We start from the raw sequence: 20,045 nt of genomic DNA on the forward strand, positions 1-20,045 counted from the left end.
GGTACGAATAATTAACAGTCACGTCTGGATTCGACTTGAATCATTCCAACTCTGAGTCCCTTAAGTTACATCCGGGTCAAAACCCCATATCACATCTCCACACCCATAAGTGCAGTCATGAGGACCAATCCTATGCAGGATTCCTGATTCCTTCCTGTGTTCATTACTATGGCATCTGCAGAAAGGAATGTGTGATGGCATATATATATATATATCTCACCCCCCCCCCCCCCGTTCCTCTATCACTACCAAACTGTGTCAGGTCAACCTTTGGCTTCACATAATGACTTTGGGATATATATATCCCAAACATATATATATGTTTTCGTAGATTTTCACGGGTATATGTATGTAGATTGTTCTGAGTTCGGGTTTTGCCCCATGACTTGAACTTGAAACCTTTGCCTTGTAAGGCAGAGAATTATCCTCTAGGTTAGAGTATCCAATCCCTTCAGCTCTGCACCAGGGAAGGGTTACATATTTTTGTGTCGAATCACCCTGGTGTATTGAAGGAACATCACAGCTCCTTATTTGCCTCTCGGCCCAACTCAGGGCCATTTCCAAGGCAGTTAATTTTATTGATAGCCGACAATTCTATCTGTATGTGTCACATGTTTTTTTTTTTTTGCTGAATTTGAAAATTAAGGGGAGACTAGGATAGATCTATTTTGGCCTTATTTTGGCCTCATCAGCTAGCCATACCCACTGGGACTTGAACCTGCAACCTTTGCCTTGTAAGGCAGAGAATTATCCTCTAGGCTACAGTATCCAATTCCTTCAGCTCTGCACCAGGGAAGGGTTACATATTTTTGTGTCGAATCACCCTGGTATATTGAAGGATTATATATATGATTATATATATGATTATATATATGTATTTTCTGTTGGGTCACCCTGGTATATTGAAGGAACATCACAGCTCCTTTTTGCCTCTAGGCCCAACCCAGGGCCATTTCAAGGCACTTAATTTATTCATAGCCAACAAACTATGTATGTATCACATATTTTTGCTGAATATTTAAAATTAAGGGAGACTAGGATAGCGCTATTGGCCTCATCAGCTAGCCATACCCTAACTGGGATTTGATTCTGGGGCTTCTGCCTTGTAAGGCACAGAATTAACCTCTGGGCCACCAGATCTGATCCCTTCAGCTTTGTACCAGGGAGGGGCTATATGTTTTTCATGTTGGATCACCCTGGTATATTGAAGGAACGTGGTGGTGAGAGCATGCGTGAGCAGGTGGGGAGAAGAAGGAGGAGGAGACAGAATGAACGCCGGCAGCCAGGACCACGGCGCTGTCTCCCAGACCCAATTCTCCAAACCCTTCCTAAGTGCATCGCCGAGAGCGGAAAAGAGAACCGAGGCCGGAGAAGGAGGGAGCCTCCTCCTTTTCTCTCCTCTCCCCGGCATGGCGGCAGCATTCGGTAGGCTACCCAGCATTTTTACTGGCCGGGAAACAGGCAAGGCGAGCTTGCAGATGGGTCCTTCCTTTCCAAGAACTCGGCAAAACCCTTTAGCTTCGCCAAGGCTTCCTTCCTCCATCTGCTTGCTCCCGAGTAAAGGTCCTTGGCCCTTTCTTTCTCTCTCCCTCCCCATCCCAAACAGCAGGCCTCCTCCCACCCTGGCATTTCGAATCACTACTCTTTTAAACATCTGGGTGGCCCAGCCAGACCTAGACAGCCTACCTGGCTTTTAAGGATAAGTACAATGATGCAACAATCCAATTCAGAAACCTGAAGTGGCCCCAATTCAAACTGCAGCCTCCCACGTCTCCTCTCCTCTCCATCCCCGTCCCTGTACTGGTGTGTTTTCCGTGGAGCTCCATAACCCTGGCATGCACATGTGTGTCCAAGCAGGGTTTTGCTTCGGTGCATGCGCAGGGAGCAAAATCTTGTGAAGGGACATGTGCAGTCATGCCCCTCTCCATGTCTTCAGGGAGGGGTGGCATTCAAATCTAATCAATAAATTAAATAAATAAATAAATTTTGGTGGTTTTTCACTTCCATGCATGCACGAAGGCAGAAAATCGGCAAAAATCGCCATAATCTGAGCACCCACGGGTCCTCGCGCAGGATTTCATTTCCTGTGCATGCGCATGCGCAGAATCTTGCTCAGGGGCTTGTGCATGCTTGCCAGTCACCCAGAGCTGCACGCGAAGGTCTATTTTCGCTACTGCAATGCCATTCCCTCCCTTCCCCCATCCAGGTAGGAACCCAACACTGGGTATGACTGAGTCAAGCGTTGAATTTCTGAGAAGTTTAAAAACTGGACAGCATTGTGGGTTTTCTCATGGTGAGTTGCCCAGCATTGATTTTATTTATTTATTTATTTATTTATTGGATTTGTATGCTGCCCCTCTCCGTAGACTTGTAGATTTTGAACGTGGGCAGCCATAAGAATATTTTAAATAAAAAAAAGAAACTCAAAAAAAAGAAAAGGGAAAAAAAATCAGCCACATCATTTAGCTCAGGAGCTCCTTCATCATGTAGTTCTGCCGCCTCACATTCATCCCTTCCGAAATGCTATTAATCAACTGCTGATTTCTTGGGATGAAATGGCCATATTGTCTCACATATGCCCCCATTCGGTAGAGGAAATAGGCTAGCTTCTTAGGGTCCTGCCAGGCCAAGGAGAGGCAGCAGCAGGCAGGGCAACAGGCAAGGGCGGGTGAACAGAGGATGAACCCCCCCACTGGGGGACCTCCCTGCTGAGGGGGAGGGCTTCGTCTCAGTCACATTCTGCTGGAAGTGGGAGGCATCTGGGCAGAGAAAGAGGCAGCACTTATTCTCATGGTTGCAGTGTAGAGAAGTGGCTGCTGGAGCCCCTGGGCAGAGGGGAGGCTAGGGGCCCACTGACGCTGAGCCCATCCCATCCCTGGGATATATACAGCCCCAGGTGTCTTCATATCAGGGCTTCCCCCAGGCTCTTATCTCCCATTCTGAAGGCCTTTCCAACCTGGTCTTGGGGCCCACCTGGGCTCAGAGGAAAGGGCCACCCAGGTGGTTTTCAATTTAGCTGGAGGACCCTTAGGGGCTTCGCTCGCAGCCCTGTGGAATGATGGGGTTTCTTTGCTTCACAGGAATCCCTTCTTTAACCCAGTATAAGAATCCCCAGGTGCCTTCAATGCTCATTTGTGGGCCTGGGAGCCTTGTTTAGGTACCGTTACAGTTAGGCGTCCAAAATAGGAAGATCTGCTAAGGACTGACTCCTAGAAACAGACCGGGAACTCCCAATTTCCAACTGGTTGACAACTTGGCTTCTCAGAGATCTCCAATCAGAATGACCATGTCGCCCCCATTTTGGCTTCACTTTCTCTGGCCTGTGGGGGAGTCGTCTCATAAGCAGCCCTTTTCCGCCAGGCCCCTCCTGTGCTTTTAATTCTTGTTTATCTCTCTAGGGGAGGGGGTTGAAAATGCCAAGCCCTTCCACAGCAGGCTTTTGGGTTAACTTTTTCTCTTTCATTTCTCCTGAGTTTACTCTCCGCCCGTGGCTGGGAGCGGAGGGATGGGAGCCCAGGTCCCCGAAGAAAAAAGGAGCATTGGATAAGTGTCAGCATCCCAAATAGCATCTAAGAAATAAGTCTCTAACTCCACATGGTGGTTTCGGCCTGACACATTTCTTGTATTTTTTATACTTCATTTGACTCACAATTCTTATACTATATACATAATTACCACAATTTTTAGTTGCTTTTATGTTTCCTTATGATTTAATTTCCCTCATTGTTGCTCTTTTCTAAATATTTGTAGACTTTGTCCCATATTTTATAATACTCAAAGTCCTCCTGCCCTTTCAACCGCCTTGTTAATGTCCATCTCTGCACAGTTTTGCATACATTTTTAAATTATCACTTCCTCTTTTGGGGCTTCTTCAGTTTTCCACTGCTGTACAAAGGCTATTCTCACATCTGTCAAAATATGGATGGTTTTGGAATTCCTTTTTGTGATTCTTAGTAAAAATACCTAATAGAAATAGTTCAGGGTTTTTTTCAAACTCAATATGCATAATTTATTTTAGCCATTTTGCTATCTTATTCTAATAGTTTTTGGCTTCTGGACATGTCCATCATTGGTAGTAGAATGTTCCATTTTCTTTTTTGCACTTCCAGCATCTTGGCAATATCTTTGATAGCCTTTGTGGTGATAAATGCCATTGGTAGAACATTTTGTACTGGTTTTCCTTGAATGTAACTGCTTTTGTATTATGCTAATTTGTTCCCCTTCTGTTCTCTATCTAATTAAGAATTTATATATTTTGCCAATTAGTTTTCCTTCGTTACTCATGAGTGTCCTGTCTAAGTAATTCTTTCATCTTTGGAAGTGGTAATCCTTTTTGTCTTTTTGGAATTTAGGAATTCTTTCTTTGTACGGTGCCTCCCACTTTATTATATGTTTATTCACTTTATTATATGTTTATTATATGTTTATTCATTTTTTCCTTAATGCCTTTATTTTGTGGGTCATTTTGTAAATCAGTTTCTGTTTTTCTTAGTTCTTGTTCTTTTTGCCACATACAAGATAGTTAGGCCTTGAATATAGGCTTTAGTTATGTCCCAGAGATTTTGTGGGATTGCTTCTGCATTTTTATTTATTTTGAAGAAAATTTCTAATTCATGTTCTAACATTTCTGTATATTGTTTCTCTTTTAATATGTTTCGATTCATGATCCATTTGATTTGTTTTCTAGCTTCCTTCTATACTATAATTATTGGGTTGTGATCTGCCCATATATTACTCTCTATTTCTTTTCTTTTTTTTTTGAAAATAAATTGATTAAATATATACAATAAAAACCAAATACAGAAAGACAAAAGAGATATGCATATTGTACATTTTTTACACTCTACTTATGTAGTAATTGGGGAGTGGGAAAAGGGGGTTGTGAAGCGAGGGAAGTAGATATAGAAGGAAGGGGGATAGGGAAAAGAAGGAGGGGGGGATAGAGAGGCGAAAACCAGCGTTAGAGCTGGGTCTTTCATGATTTGCGGCCTGTAGTTTGAGCTCGTAGTTGGTGTGTTTTACCCTAAGGCTTTATCGATATGTTTTGAATGTAGTTTTTAGTGCCAATATATATAATTCATTTAGGGGTTTATTTTCTTTGTAAAGTTGGAGTTCGTGTCGATCGATGTTTACAGTTTGTTGTTTCAGTTTGATGTTATGATTTGTGATGTAAATTGCTATTTTTTCAAGTTGTTTTTGTTGGATATTTTTCTTGATGAGTAATTTTTAGATAATTCCTTTTTTTTAACCAGAGGTACCATTTATCCCAAGCTTTGTAGAAATCTGTCTCATCCTTGTTTTGCAGTTCCATTGTTAGTTTGGACATTTCTGCGCATTCCATTATTTTAATCAAGAGTGATAGAGTAGTTGGGGTTTTTTCTTGCTTCCAAAATTGTGCATATAAAATCCATGCGGCTGTAATAATATGGATTATAATATATCTGTTTTCTTTACTAAAATTTTGTCTTGTGATTCCTAGTAGAAATAGTTCGGGTTTCGCATGGATAGTCTGAGAAGTAATTTGTTCTAGTATAGTTTTAATTTTTCCCCAATATTTTTGGGTGGTTTCACATGTCCACCAGATGTGGTAATACTCTCTATTTCAATTTGTTTTATATTATTTCCTATTTGGGGAGTTACCCAGGCCATATCTATTCTTGCCTAGCTCTGATGTGGATTTGAGTAGTGGATATATTGTCTTGCTGCGAGGTGTCTTTCTCTCCCAATATGTCGAAGGGAAAGTTCAGAGCTCATTTCCCAGAAAGATTTTGGTAAGTTAGATTTCTTTCTTTTGCTTCCCTCCCCACTTCATAGTCATTTAAAGTGTGGGCTACTGCCAGTGATGGACTACCAACATTTTTACTACCACACTGTGGGCATGGCTTATGCATTTTGTTTCAATATCTTTCAGTGCAAATTGGGTGCTCTGGGATGGAGCTCCAAATTTTGCTACCAGAACTGCGTTCCTGACCATTCCCGTAGGAGTCCATCACTGGCTACTGCATTGAAATCTCCTATTATTACTATGTTTTCAAGTTCCAATTCTATTATTTTTTCATGTAGTTTTTTGTAGAATTCCTTTGTTTGTCATTTGGTGTGTAGATTGCTACTAAAACAATACTTTTTTGGTCTGTCTCTAATTGTACCATTAAAATTCATCCATCCTGATCATTATATAACTTCTTTGAGTTAATCGCTTTTTCTACATATACTGCTACACCTCTTTTCTTTTGATCTGCAAGTATAGTGTACGGTTTACCTAATTTTGCATTATTTATATGTACTTCCTGTAGTATAATTATATTATTTATTTATTTTATTTTATTTATATTAGATTTGTATGCCGCCCCTCTCCGAAGCTTGTAGTTTTTTAAGTTTAGGAAAGTTTTATTTCTTTTTTGAGGTGTTATTTAGTCCATTTACGTTGATAGATAATTATTTTCACATCTTCCATCATTTTTATCTATAATACTTTTTTTGAGTACTTTGGTTCTCTTAATCTACTTTGTGTTGTTTCTTGCTGTTCTTGTTTTGGTTTTAGTTCCTTTTGTCTTTCTTCCACTGACTCTTCCTCTTGGCTTATCTATTCAATTCTTCTTTACTCCCTTTGATTTCTTTACTTGTTTATTCTTCACTTGATAGTCTATTTATGTATAAACATTTCTTGCTTGCTTTAAGTATCTATTTTTATTTTCTTCTCATGCCATGTTTCTATTAGGCTTTCTGGCACTAACGAATGGAAAATGACATTTTCTTTTATAAGTCTTCTTTTTTTTAAAAAAAAATTCTTTTTATTGTTTTCATATATATATATATATATATATATATATATATATATATATATATATATATATATGTATATATCACATTTTGTTTGTTCAGTTTACAGATCTTGTCCAACTTTTTTACCTGTTACAATCATTCTTAATTATGTTAGGTCTTATAAGTAACTCTATCTTAATACTATGCAATAAAGAACAGAATAAAAGCATTCAAAAGGTATTTGTTGTTTACGATTTGTACTGCAATTTTGTATCATATTATACAAGAAATTTCTTCTGAATCCATTCATGCCAATTACACCACATATTTTTAAATTCATTAATTCTATTTCCCTTAAGTAAGTTTGTCATCTCGTCCATTTCTGCACATGAGTATATCTTGTCTATTATTAAGTTTGTATTAGGAGTCTGTTCATTTCTCCATGTTTGCGCTATCGCAATTCTAGTAGCTGTGTTTATATGTGTCAATAAGAAAAGTGTTTGCTTAGAGTATGATCTTTTCCAAATTCCAAGAAGCATGCCCTCGGGTGAATATTCTATTTCTTCCTTTGTAATTTCCTTGAGCCAATTATGAATGTTTTCCCAGATTTTTTGAATTTTAGAGCAGGACCACCACATATGGAAAAAAGTGCCTTTTTCTTTTTTACATTTCCAGCATATGTTTTGTAATGCTGGGTAAATCTTGGCTAATCTTGCCGGCGGTAAATACCATCTGTATAGGAGCTTATAATAATTTTCTTTATATGCTGAGGATAAAGTAATTTTAGTTATTACATTCCATGTTTTTTCCCATTCTGCTATATGGATTTCTCTTTGTATATTTTTCTCCCAGGCTACCATAGGGTTTTTAATCACCTCTTTTTCTTTGTCCTGTTCTAATAGAATCTGATATAATTTGGTTATCTGTTTATCCTCACATCCTGTTAAAATCTTATCCAGAGTTTGAGTAGAGATTGCTATGCCTGGTGTTTGTTTGTCCTTATTGTATCTAGATTTTATTTGTGTATATGTCCACCGGTCAATCTTATAATTTTGTGACTCCAATTCTTGTTTAGTTTTTAGATCTCCGTTTGGGTGTAAGATATCTTTGTAACTAATAGTTTTAATTGGATCTATCAGGTTTGGATAGGCTATAGCTTCCATAGTGGATAGCCATCTGGGAATTTTATTGATTGGGGCAATTTGAAAAAGGTAGAGAAATTTTGGCAAAATGTCCATGGATAATTGCAAGTCTTTCCATTTTTCTAGGTTTTTGTTTGTTTCTTGTAAAAGTTTATTGTAATTGTCTTTTTTGAGAGATATAATTTTATTTGATATTGTTAATCCTAAATATTTAATTTTTTTTGTGGTTTGTAGTTTTGTGGTTTCTTCCAGTTTCTTAATTTGTTTTATGGTCATATTTTTTGTCATGAGCATCATTTTTTGTTTGTTAATTTTTAGTCCTGAAAGATCACCACATTTTTCTATTTCTTTAATTAGTTCTGGGCCAGATCTTATAGGGTCTTCTAAGAAAAATACAATATCATCTGCGTACGCCTGCAGTTTGTATTCTTCAACTTTTAATTCCTTTTATTTCTTTACTATGTCAAATTTTATTTATTTGTTCATGTAAAGGTTTGTGTAAAGGTTAAATAGAAGAGGGGAGAGAACCAATCCCTGAGGCACCCCACAAAGGAGGAGCCTAGGGGTCTATGTCTGTCTCCTCACCAACATCGACTGCGAGCGACTGGAGAGATAGGAGGAGAATCAGCACAGTACGGTGCCTCCCACTCCCAACTCTCCCAGTCGTCGCAGAAGAATACCCAGTTGTTCCAGACCCAGACCTGGTTTGAGAAAATGGTAAAATGGGTGGTGGTGGCAGAGGTGGCGGTCACTTTTAAATCCCCCAGCTATCCACAGCTTCTGTAGCTGAGATTTGAACAAGATTCTCAAGACACTCACGAAAGCACCATTTGAGCCTTTTGACGATTGTGTCTTTGAGAAAGTTCTCCTTCACAGTCCTGTTCTTGGTTACAATTACTTTGCCTATAATGGTTTCATAATTGTGGATGTCATCAGTCAACCCCAGATTATGTGTTTTCCATAAAGATAAAGTGTTTCTGAGGTTAGACTCTGCCTTCATGGTACATTCCATGAATTCAGCTTTCCAGAAGGTGCAGGAGCTCATTTTCCCCTTGTTTTGATTCTGATGTATCTGTATCAAAAGAGTTTCACATTTCCATTTTTGCAGACAATCGGCAAGATGACTTACTTTCTGGAAAAAAATACTGTGGGGGTAAGATACCCCTAATAACTCTTGGTGTGTGTGTGTGTGTGTGTGTGTGTATGTGTGTTGTGTGTATGTGTGTGGACATAGGTGGCACCCAGAGCCCAGCTCTACCATTCATGCGGGCATACTGCTGTTCAACTGATATTCAGGTCTGTGTCTGCATGGGGGGCGCGCAGGGAGGCGTCAAGACCTTCCTGCAGGCAATGTTGGCTTACAGGAGGCTGCAGAGAGGCCTACTAGGCCCAAAATGGGCCCAGGAGGGGAGTGCCGGGTGCACAGGGAGTGATTAGGATGAAAAAATATCCGGGCAGTGCCGGGTTATCAACTAGTAAAATTAACAAATAAATAAAATAATAAATATTGTACAAGCATCTCAATAATTAGACATTATCAACAGATTTGATCATAAATTTCAATGCTCATGACCTTTCTGAACTATTTAATTAATTATCAATTAACTATTAACTGTTTAATTAATTATGTTTCATTTTGCTTTATTGGGTAAATTTCATCTATGATATAATGGCAGTTATTGTTTTCTCTAAATCAGAAATTAATTACTGGAGACAAAGAGGGACAGCAAATGTTTTAACACAAAGTTCATTCTATAAGACGGAACCATGATTGATGCTGTCATGCTTTGTATTTTTTTATAACATTTTAGCAACTTTTATTTCAAGCATGCTGATTAAATCATTGCATGCAATTTATTATTTTCATAGTAAGTCATCTATCATTCCACATAATTTTAAACTATTTATGTTTTATTCAGGTTCTCATAGTGAGTATATCAACAATCATATTCATTTATATATTGTCAGTCTATTTATAACATTTATTTGTTTGTTTATTTTTATTTGTTTTGTTTTGTTTTGATTTGATTTGATTTCTATGCCACCCTTCTTCGTAAGCTCAGCGCGGCTCACAGCAGAGTAAATACAAAAATACAATGAGTAAGAAATCTAAACTTAAAATTATGATCTAAAACCTTGGTTCATTAAAAACAATCATCCACATTCATCCCAGATATATTCTAATCGTTGTTTTGTTTTCCATAAATTATTAACATAGTTCATAAAAAATAAAAGGACCAACAGAGTGCCAGATTTAAATAGTAGCCAAAATGAGATTCTGAACATTTGTCTGATCCTAAGACCCCCCCCCCCCACCTTTTTTGAATCTCCACAGATTAGAAAAAATCAAAATCAGATCTTGGTATTTTGTGTCACTTACTTTGCTACCAGTGAGTTGATTAAGATGTGGCTTCAGCTCATCACCAATTACTGCATGAACAGCTACAAGGCAGAAGACGCATGCCTTTCGAACACTGCTTTCAGAGTTATCATAGCCCTAGAAAAGAAGTAATTCAAATGCATATTAATCCAAATAAAATTTATAATCCTAAAACATGTTTGAAAAAAGTAATAATAAGATACTGTCAGTGTTGGTGGGGGGACGGAGGTTGACCCTAGGCCCTCTTCCATTGTGGAGTGCTTCTGGGGTCGGTTCCCTCCCCACTACTGTTTAACATCTACATGAAGCTGCTGAGTGAGATCGTCCGACGGCACAGGGTGAGTTTCTAACAGTATGCTGATGATACTCTGCTGTACTTCTCCACCCCGTGTCAATTCGGCAGTGGAAATGATGTTCTGGTGCCTGGAGGCTGTGAGAGTCTGGATGGGTGTCAGCAGACTCAAACTCAATCCTGACAAGACTGAATGGCTGTGGGATCTGCTTCCTAAGGACTGTTCTACCTCCACCAGACTTTTCCCTCCCTCACAGCCAAACATCTCTTGGCTGTGGCTAGGGTTTTTTTTGCACAGATCCATCTTGTGCGCCAGTTGTGGCTCTCTCTGGACAGAGAGTCTTTACTCACAATCATCCATGCCCTCATCACCTCAAGACTTGATTACTGCAATGAGCTCTACTGCAATGAGCTACCCTTCAAGAGCGTTCAGAGACTTCTGTTAGTCCAGAACGCCGCCATGCGAGCCATCATGGGTGTACCTAGATACACCCATGTAACTCCCAACACTCCGCAAGCTACAATGGCTTCCGGTCGATCTCCAAGCATAATTCAAGGTGTTGGTCATTACTTATAAAGCCCTGCATGGCTTAGGACCAGATTACTTGTGGGACCGTGTTTTGCCTCATATCCCAGTGACTGATCAAATTCCATAGAGTAGGTCTCCTTCGGTCCTGTCAGCTAAACTATGCAGGCTGGTGGGACCACAAGGGAGGGCCTGCTCTGTAGTGGCTCTGGCACTCTGGAACCAGCATCCCCTGGAGATTCGCACCACCCCCTCTCCTGGTCTTCCTAAAAACATAGCTTTGCTGGCAGGCCTAGGAGGGCTGTTGAGCACCAACATCTTGCTCCAGACCAACTGCTGAATGATTGAAGAATGAATGTTTTTATCATGGGTTTTTAACTTTTGTATTTTATTTTATTTTATTGCTGTTCGCCAGCATATAAATGTAATTAAATCAATCAATAAATATTCAATAAAGTTAGATTACTTGAAGATAATATTTGGAAAGATAGTTTTGCAACATTCTTTTCATTGTTCATGATTCTGTATTTTCTTACCTGTATTAAACCTGGCATTATCTCTGGCAAAAGCTGGGCAAGAATTTCTTTAGGTACTCTTTCAATAACTTTGGTCTGCATTTTGATTGCAGCCAGATTTATAGGATAATCTGCTGTTTGAATGATAGGACAAAGTACTTTGATGCATTGATCTGGACTAATAGATGTGGCCAGCATAGTAGCAGCCTCTTCAGCTGATCTTATTACCTAATGGATTAAAGAAAATATAGAAATCTAATAATATTATACTTGCATAGTTTTATTTTTTTAATGGTACTATTTGTTTTGCAATAAAAAATTCTGTCACAGCAGCAGCATTCTAATAGTATCAGTATTTAAACAAAATAGCTTCAGACTTGAAATTTTATCTGGATATGTTGGAAAAATGAACTAATATTATCTAGGAAATATGTTATAATAACTTTTATTGACTTTGCAACTGTGCTAATTTTAAAATGAAAAAATCATTCTAGAAAATATGAGGTATGTATGTTTTTAAATTTCTATTACATCTAAATATTTCATTATTTCCAATTAAAATGAATTAATGGGAGGAAATGTAATTAATTGCCATATTTTCTGCCTTGTAACAATCAAAAACAAAACTAATGGATATACTAACATTATTGTTTAATAATAAACCTGACAGAACAGACAATAATATTCCTAGAAGCATTTAAAATTATACACAATTTTATGCTGTTGGGAAAATGATAAGGATCTTGTTTAGCAAGGAAATCCATGATCAAAGATTATAAGATGTCCATACCCTATTAAAGCAGATATTAAAGGATCTCTGTGTTCTCTATTCATAAAATCTGTATTATTTGAATAGTTTTGAACAGGAAATATGATGTTCTCATTTAAATTCTTGAAATATGTCTTATGAAAAATAGCCTATATTCTTGATCTTCTTCACTGAATATTATATTATTACTTCAGTCACATTCTTAAGTTTAATACAAAGGTATATACAAACCTCCTTATGAGGGTCCTTATGAGCTTCTAAAGTTTTCATTATTGTGAGTTCTGCATAATTTCTAAATCTTGCTGGTTGATGTCTTAAAATCTCTCTTAAGACTTTTAGTGCCAGGGCTCTAATTGCATGCTGAAAGTTTAAGGAATGTTAATTAGTTTTGTTCATATAACTTCTAACTCATTATTATTGATAATGAAACTATACAGTATTACATTTCTTCGCAACTATATTTGATAATGAGTAGTACACATTTATTTATTATTTATACATTACATATTATTTTAATAAAATGGACATAAAAATTACCCAATAGCAAGCGAGAACCATAAGCCAACCAATTTGAACTTACACAAGGGAGGGACTTGGAGGCTAGCTCCACCCTATGAGAAAGGGCAGATCAGGTAGGTCCAATGCCCCTTCTCCCTAGTAGGTGGAGCTAGCCTCCAGGGATGGGACATACCAAATCCTACTGTCCCTAAGGAGGGCACCTATGATTGGCTGGGCAAGTCTGAGTTCCGCACCACCTGTTGCAGCACCCTCTGGCCAAAGGATATCTCCTTGGAGGTGAAGAGGTCCATCTTGTATTGCCAGACAAAAGTAGTGGGAGATGACCAGTTAGCCACCTGGCAAATTTCCTCAATTGAAGCACATGCAGACCAATCGGCAGTAAGGGTTGTACTGCATGTTGAGTGCGCCGTCAGACGATCCAGATGGGGCTGTGATAGCTGTTTGTAGGCAAAAGAAATGCCCAAATCTATCGACCATGGTGGGAGAGGAAACCTTGCATTCAGAAAAGGTGCCTTGAAAACATACAAATAATGATTCCGACGTACAGAAGGATGAAGTGCACTTAATGTAGACATCTAGAACACGGCGCACATTGGGCATGTGCCACAGTAACTCTTGATAATTAGTGGGCTGAATGTAAAAGTCAGGAAGAACAATCTCCTGCGCCCTATGAAAGGTAGAGTTCACCTTAGGGATGAAGGTAAGGTTCAACTTCAACAACACCCTATTCGGACAAAATATACAGAGGCCCCCATACATTGAGAGAGCCGCAAGCTCAGATATGCACCTAGCCAAAGTGACAGCCACCAGGAAAACCAGCTTAACAGTTAAATGATAAAGGGTGGTTGTGTCCAGTGGTTTGAAAAGAGTCAAAATTCGATCATGTGGCCAAATCTCACGATGGGTACCTATGTAGTGCAGGTTGATTGCCTCTTTAGGAAACTATAGATGTGACTCTGACCCCCCCCCCCCAAGACAGGATAAAACTGTGGTGATTGTGACGACTTGGCAATGGAGAGTGTTAGGGGAGAGCCTCTTGGATAGACTGTGGTGCAAAAATTGCAGGACATTGATGACGGATACGTCCATAGGTAAGAAGCCCTCCTGAAGGCACCAGGAATCAAAGATCTCCATGTAGTGGAGTATATGTGCTCCATGGACAGTCTGTGAGAGGCTAACATGATTTTAATGATGTCCTCCAGAACCTGGCGATGCCTCAGAGTGATCCGGTCAAGTGGATCAAGATGGTCAGTTGTAGCCAGCATGGGTCTGAAGGCTGGATTAACCACTGGGAAAGTGACCATTCTGTGGGCGAGATCCTCCAAGGAGGAGAGACTGATAGGGACAGAAGGTCTATGAACCAGGCTCTGCTGGCAATGTGGGCTAGCAGGATCACTCAGCCTTCACCTCCAAGATCTTCTTGTTCACCATGGGCATGAGAGGGATGGGAGGGAATGTGTAAATTCAGCCAGAAGACCACTCGCAATGAAGAGCATCCATTTCCTCTGCCCCCAAGGTCCAGTGTCTGGACAGAAACCTGGGCAGTTGGGCATTCTCTGGGGAGACGAATGGTCCATAACTGCCATGAACCCTGCCTGCGAGGCAGCAGCTTTAAATAGAGGGTCTACCCATACACTCCCCTTGGTAGGATCAGCAGACGGAGAGGACAGGTTGGCCATGGCAGTAGCCTTGTGGAGGGTGGACCTAAAGGGACTTGGCTAGAACAGGCCTGAGGAAATAGGGGGGTCAGAACCCATGTCCTCATCAGATGAAAGCTCTAAGTCCGGGCAGCCCTCATGTGAACCCAGAGGGAGAAGGAGAAATCTCCTGAATCATGTATTAGGCCATAGCCGAGGGCGGCTTGGTAACATGCCTGGGAAGAAGCTGGCCTCATTGGTGGTGTGGTGGAGGGCCCTGCAAAAGCCCTATTGCCCACCTCAATTCCTTTTTTAATTGCTTCATTAATCCTGTCCTGGATTTCAGGGGAATCAAATGCCTGATCTGCAGCCAAGGGAGTGGCGTGATCTTGATTGGAGACTGCCATGTTAGATGGGTGGGACACCTACCAAACATCACTGTCCCCCAGCCTCAAGTCCAACTTCTCCAGGGACATGGCATCATGCCAGAAGAGACGTCTAGAAAGGGATGGAGAAAAAGTAAATCTGAATCTGAACGAACACTTGTAAGAGCTCACATGAAGACTTATAAAGTGGCGTTCAAGGCGGCAAGATGCACGTATTATGCCACCTTGATTGCATCAGCGGAATCCCGCCCGCCTGTTCAGGGTAACCCGCTCCCTTCTTAATCAGAGTGGAGTTGGGGAGCTCTTGCAGGGTAGTGCCAAGGATGTTAATATGTTTTTTGTTGATAAAATCACTCAGATTCAGACGGACCTTGACTCCAATTGGACAGCAGTGTTGGCTGACAATGAATCAGTCAAGGTGACTGGGGCCTGTCCTTGTCCATCTGTCTAGGAGGAGTTTGACTTGGTGACCCCTGAGGAAGTGTACAAGGCCATTGGAGCTGTGAGTTCTGCCACCTGTTTACTCCTGGCTGGTTTCGGCCAGCAAGGAGGTGACACGGAGCTGGGTCCAGGAGATTGTAAATGCTTATTTGAGGGCAAGGGGTCCTTCCCGGCTCCCTACAACTTAACAACTACCATAACTTAACAGCTTAACAACTACTGTCCAGTCTGCAACCTTCCCTTTATGGGGAAGGTTGTTGAGAAGGTGGTGTTGTTCCGGCGGGCCTTGGAAGAAGCCGATTATCTAGGCCAACAGTCAGGATTCAGGCCCAGCTACAGCACAGAAACTGCTTTGGTCACGCTGATGGAAGATCTCTGGCAGGCCCGGGACAGGGGTTTATCCTCTGTCCTGGTGCTTCTTGATCTCTCAGCGGCTTTCAATACCATCGACCAGCTGGATGGGTTGGGAGTGGGAGGCACTGTTCTGCAGTGGTTATCTTCCTACCTCTCTGGCCATTCGCACATGGTGGTAGTGGGGGTCAGAGGTTGACCTTGAGGTTTCTCCCTTGTGAGGTGCCTCAGGGAACATCACCTTTCAGCTGTGACGAGGAGAGCGTTTGCCCAGGTTCGCCTGGTGCACCAGTTGCGGCCCTATTTGGACAGGGAGCCTCTGCTCACACTCATGCCCTCATCACCTCGAGGTTCTATTACTGCAATCCTCTCTACAAGGGGCTACCTCTAAAAAGTGCTCAGAAACTTCAGAACGTGCAGAATGCGGCTGCGCGAGCAATCATGGGCCTTCCTAGATACGCCCATGTTACAACAATAATACAACAGTATACAATAAATGAATCTAATATTTTAAAAGCATCTAAAAACCCATTAATTTAAAAACCATTCCATGCAAGCATACCATACATAAAACTATATAAGCCTAGGGAAATGTCTCAATTCCCCCATGCCTGACGGCAGACGTGAGTTTTAGGAAGTTTGCAAAAGGCAAGGAGGGTGGGGGCAATCCTAATCTCCGGGGGGAGATGGTTCCAAAGGGTTGGGACTGCCACAGAGAAAGCTCTTCCCCTCAGTCCCGCCAAACAACATTGTTTAGTCGACAGGACCCGGAGAAGGCCAACTCTGTGGGACCTAACCGGTCACTGGGATTCATGCGGCAGAAGGCGGTCTCGGATATATTCTGGTCCGATGCCATGAAAGGGCTTTATAGTCATAACCAACACATTGAATTGTGACCGGAAACTGATTGGCAACCAATGCAAACTGCAGAGTGTTGGTGTGACATGGGTATACCTGGGGAAGCCCATGATTGCTCTCACATCTGCATTTTGCACGATCTGAAGTTTCTGAACACTTTTCAAAGGTAGCCCCATGTAGAGAGCATTACAGTAGTCGAACCTCGAGGTGATGAGGGCATGAGTGACTGTGAGCAGTGACTCCCGGTCCAGATAGGGCTGGTGCACCAGGCAAACCTGGGCAAACGCCCCCCTCACCACAGCTGAAAAATGGTGCCCTAATGTAAGCTTTGGATCGAGGAGGACTCCCAGATCAATAATTCCCCCCCCAGGGTGATGGACGGACAGATGGAATTGTCCTTGGGAGGCAGAACCCACAGCCACTCCGTCTTATCAGGGTTGAGTTTGAGTCTGTTGACACCCATTCAGACCCTAACAGCCTCCAGGAACCGGCACATCACTTCAACTGCTTCGTTGACTGGACATAGGGTTGAGATGTACAAGTGGGTATCATCAGCGTACTGATGATATCTCACCCCATGCCCCTGGATGATATCACCCAGCGATTTCATGTAGATATTAAATAGTAGGGGGGAGAGGACCGACCACTGAGGTACCCCACAAGGGAGAAGCCTCGAGGTCGACCTCTGACCCCCCACTAACACTGACTGCGACCGACCGGAGAGATAGGAGCAGAACCACTGAAGAACAGTGCCTCCCATTCCCAACCCCTCCATCCGATGCAGAAGGATACCATGGTCGATGGTATCGAAAGCCGCGGAGAGGTCAAGAAGCACCAGGATAGAGGATAAATCCCTGTCCCGGGCCCGCCAGAGATCATCCATCAAAATGACCAAAGCAGTTTCCATGCTGTAACCGGGCTTGAATCCCGACTGCTGAGGGCCTAGATAATCAGCTTCTTCCAAGGACCGCTGGAGCTGGAGCGCCACCACCTTCTCAACAACCTTCCCCATAAAAGGAAGGTTGGAGACTGAACGATAATTGTTGAGAATGGCTGGGTCCAGAGAAGGCTTCTTGAGGAGGGGGTGCACAAGTGTCTCCTTATAAGGAGCCAGAAAGGACCCCTCCCCAAGTAAGCGTTGACAATCTCCTGGACCCAGTTCTGTGTCACCTCCCTGCTGGCCGAAACCAGCCAGGAGGGACACAGATTTAGTAAACAGGTGGCAGAACTCACAGCTCCAATGGCCTTGTCCACTTCATCAGGTGTCACCAGATCAAACTCTTCCCAGACAGGTGGACAAGTACGAGCCCCAGTCACCTCGACTGACTCGTTATCAGTCGACTCTGTTATCCAATTAGAGTCGAGGTCCACTCGGATCCAAGCGACTTTATCAGCGAAAAATGTGTTAAAATCCTCGGCACTACTCTGCAAGGGCTCCCCAACTCCCCCCTGATTAAGAAGGGAGCAGGTCACCCTAAACAGAACGGCCGGGCGAGATTCCGCTGATGCAATCAAGCCGGCATGATAGGCACATTTTGCCACCTTGAGCGCCACTTTGTAAGTCTTAATATGAGCTCTTACAAGTGTTCGATTGGATTCGGACTTGCTCTTCCTCCATCACTTCTCTAGACGTCTCTTCTGCCGTTTCAACTCCTGGAGATCCTCATTGAACCATGAAGCTCTACGGGGTCTAGTGCCGTGGAGAGGTCACAATGGCGTAATCCAGTCAAGAGCCTCTGTCGCAGCCTTGTTCCAGGCTACAGCAAGTGACTCTGCCGAACTGTGGACAAGTGAATCCGGAATAACCCCAAGCGCCCTCTGAAAGCCCTCTGGGTCCATCAGGCATCTGGGGCGGAACCATCAAGTCGGTTCTGCCTCCCTGCGGGGAAGGATTGGAGCCAGGAAGTCGAGCCGCAGTAGAAAATGGTCTGACCATGACAAAGGTGACACTTCTAAGCCCCTTAGTCTCAGATCATTTTCCAATTGCTCAGAGCGGAATACCATATTGGGTGCATGCCCCCCCCTCATGAGTCGGACCCTGCACTACTTGAGTCAGGTCCATGGCTGTCATGGTGGCCATGAACTCCTGTGCTAGCCCAGAGGTTTCACCAAGCGACGGTAGGTTAAAGTCCCACTAGACAATAAGTGTGGGGAACCCCACTGCCAGCCCGGCTACCTCCTCGAGCAGCATAGGCAGGGCTGTTGACATGCAGCTAGGAGGCAGGTACATGAGCAACAAGCCCACCTGGACCCCTTAGTCCAACTTCACCAGGGGGGACTCACAGTCTGCAATCTCTGGAGCAATGAGTCTACGTAGGCAAAGGCTCTCCCTTGTTTAATAGCCACTCCTCCCCCCCTTCCCTGGGGTCGAGGCTGATGCCATACCTGAAACCAAGCAGGGCAAATTTCAGAGAGAGGAACTCCTTCCTCCAGTCCCAGCCAGGTTTCAGTTATACATGCCAGGTCGGCCTCCTCCTCCAGGATCAAATCCTGGATGAGGAGAGCTTTATTTACCACCAACCTGGCATTGAGTAGCAGCAGACTGAGCCCAGGGCCAGGATTACACTCATCACCAGTACCCTGAGTTGAGCTCACGGAGCCGGAACAAGAGATTGCTATTGAACAGCGATTCCTCCTTCCCCTGGAATGGCTAGCTCTGTGGCTCCCACCATATCTGCCTCTCTCAGCAGCACCGAGATATTCTGACCCTCCGCCACCCCAGAGATCGGTGCCCCCTCCCCTGTACTGTACTGTTTTTTATTATTGTTGTGAGCCGCCGAGTTTGCGGAGAGGGGCGGCATATAAATCCAATAAACCTAACCTAAACCTAAACCTGCCTCTCCAGTGCCAGGTGGGCCAAATATATCATTCATACCATTACCACTTACCTCATCCATACTATAATCCCACCCATCCCATCCATCCCGCAAGCTAACCCAATCATTCATTCCATTCATTTCATACATACCTTCCATCCGATCCCAAATATCCATCACTAAAATTACCCCCCAATAAATTAGTTTAAAAGTATATAATATTAAAAATTAATTAATTTTAAAAAGTTAACCGGTTAATCATAACATTAAACTGAGACAATAATATAATTAGGATCAGTTCTTAAATCAGTAGTTCAAAATTCATCAATCAATCAATCCACGTATATAATAACCCCCCAAACCAGAAAGAACAATTACCCCTAACAATAAGGAAGCTTCAATTTTAAACAAAAATCTGGCAAACCCCCCCCCCCCAAAAAGACCCTGGCTATAAAGCTGCTACAAAGCCTTATGCTACCAGATAAAGATGGAATGCACCAATTAACACAGCAAACCAGAGGAAAACCTACTCATGAAACCCACCCTCGCCTTCTATAATTTTATAAATAACAAACTTAAAAGACTTGAGATCCATCCCACCCCTAAAAGGACCAACGGTAAAGACTGTAATGATGAAGCCATTAAAGCTCT

At 42.2% G+C, this 20,045-nt stretch overlaps 1 protein-coding gene across 1 annotated transcript in view; it reads right to left on the reverse strand.

Moving 5' to 3' along the window:
* Positions 1-20,045, reverse strand: part of CLASP2 (cytoplasmic linker associated protein 2) — an 817,644-nt gene that overhangs the window by 14,030 nt on the left and 783,569 nt on the right. The window contains exons 32-34 of the mRNA XM_070727408.1: positions 12,618-12,746; positions 11,639-11,845; positions 10,285-10,401 (exon numbers count right to left, since the gene is read on the reverse strand). Coding sequence (XP_070583509.1) covers positions 10,285-10,401; positions 11,639-11,845; positions 12,618-12,746 — 453 coding nt within the window. The remainder of the gene's footprint in view (positions 1-10,284; positions 10,402-11,638; positions 11,846-12,617; positions 12,747-20,045) is intronic.

Source organism: Erythrolamprus reginae, chromosome Z, assembly GCF_031021105.1.
Source record: "Erythrolamprus reginae isolate rEryReg1 chromosome Z, rEryReg1.hap1, whole genome shotgun sequence".
Classification (NCBI taxonomy): Eukaryota; Metazoa; Chordata; class Lepidosauria; order Squamata; family Dipsadidae; genus Erythrolamprus; species Erythrolamprus reginae.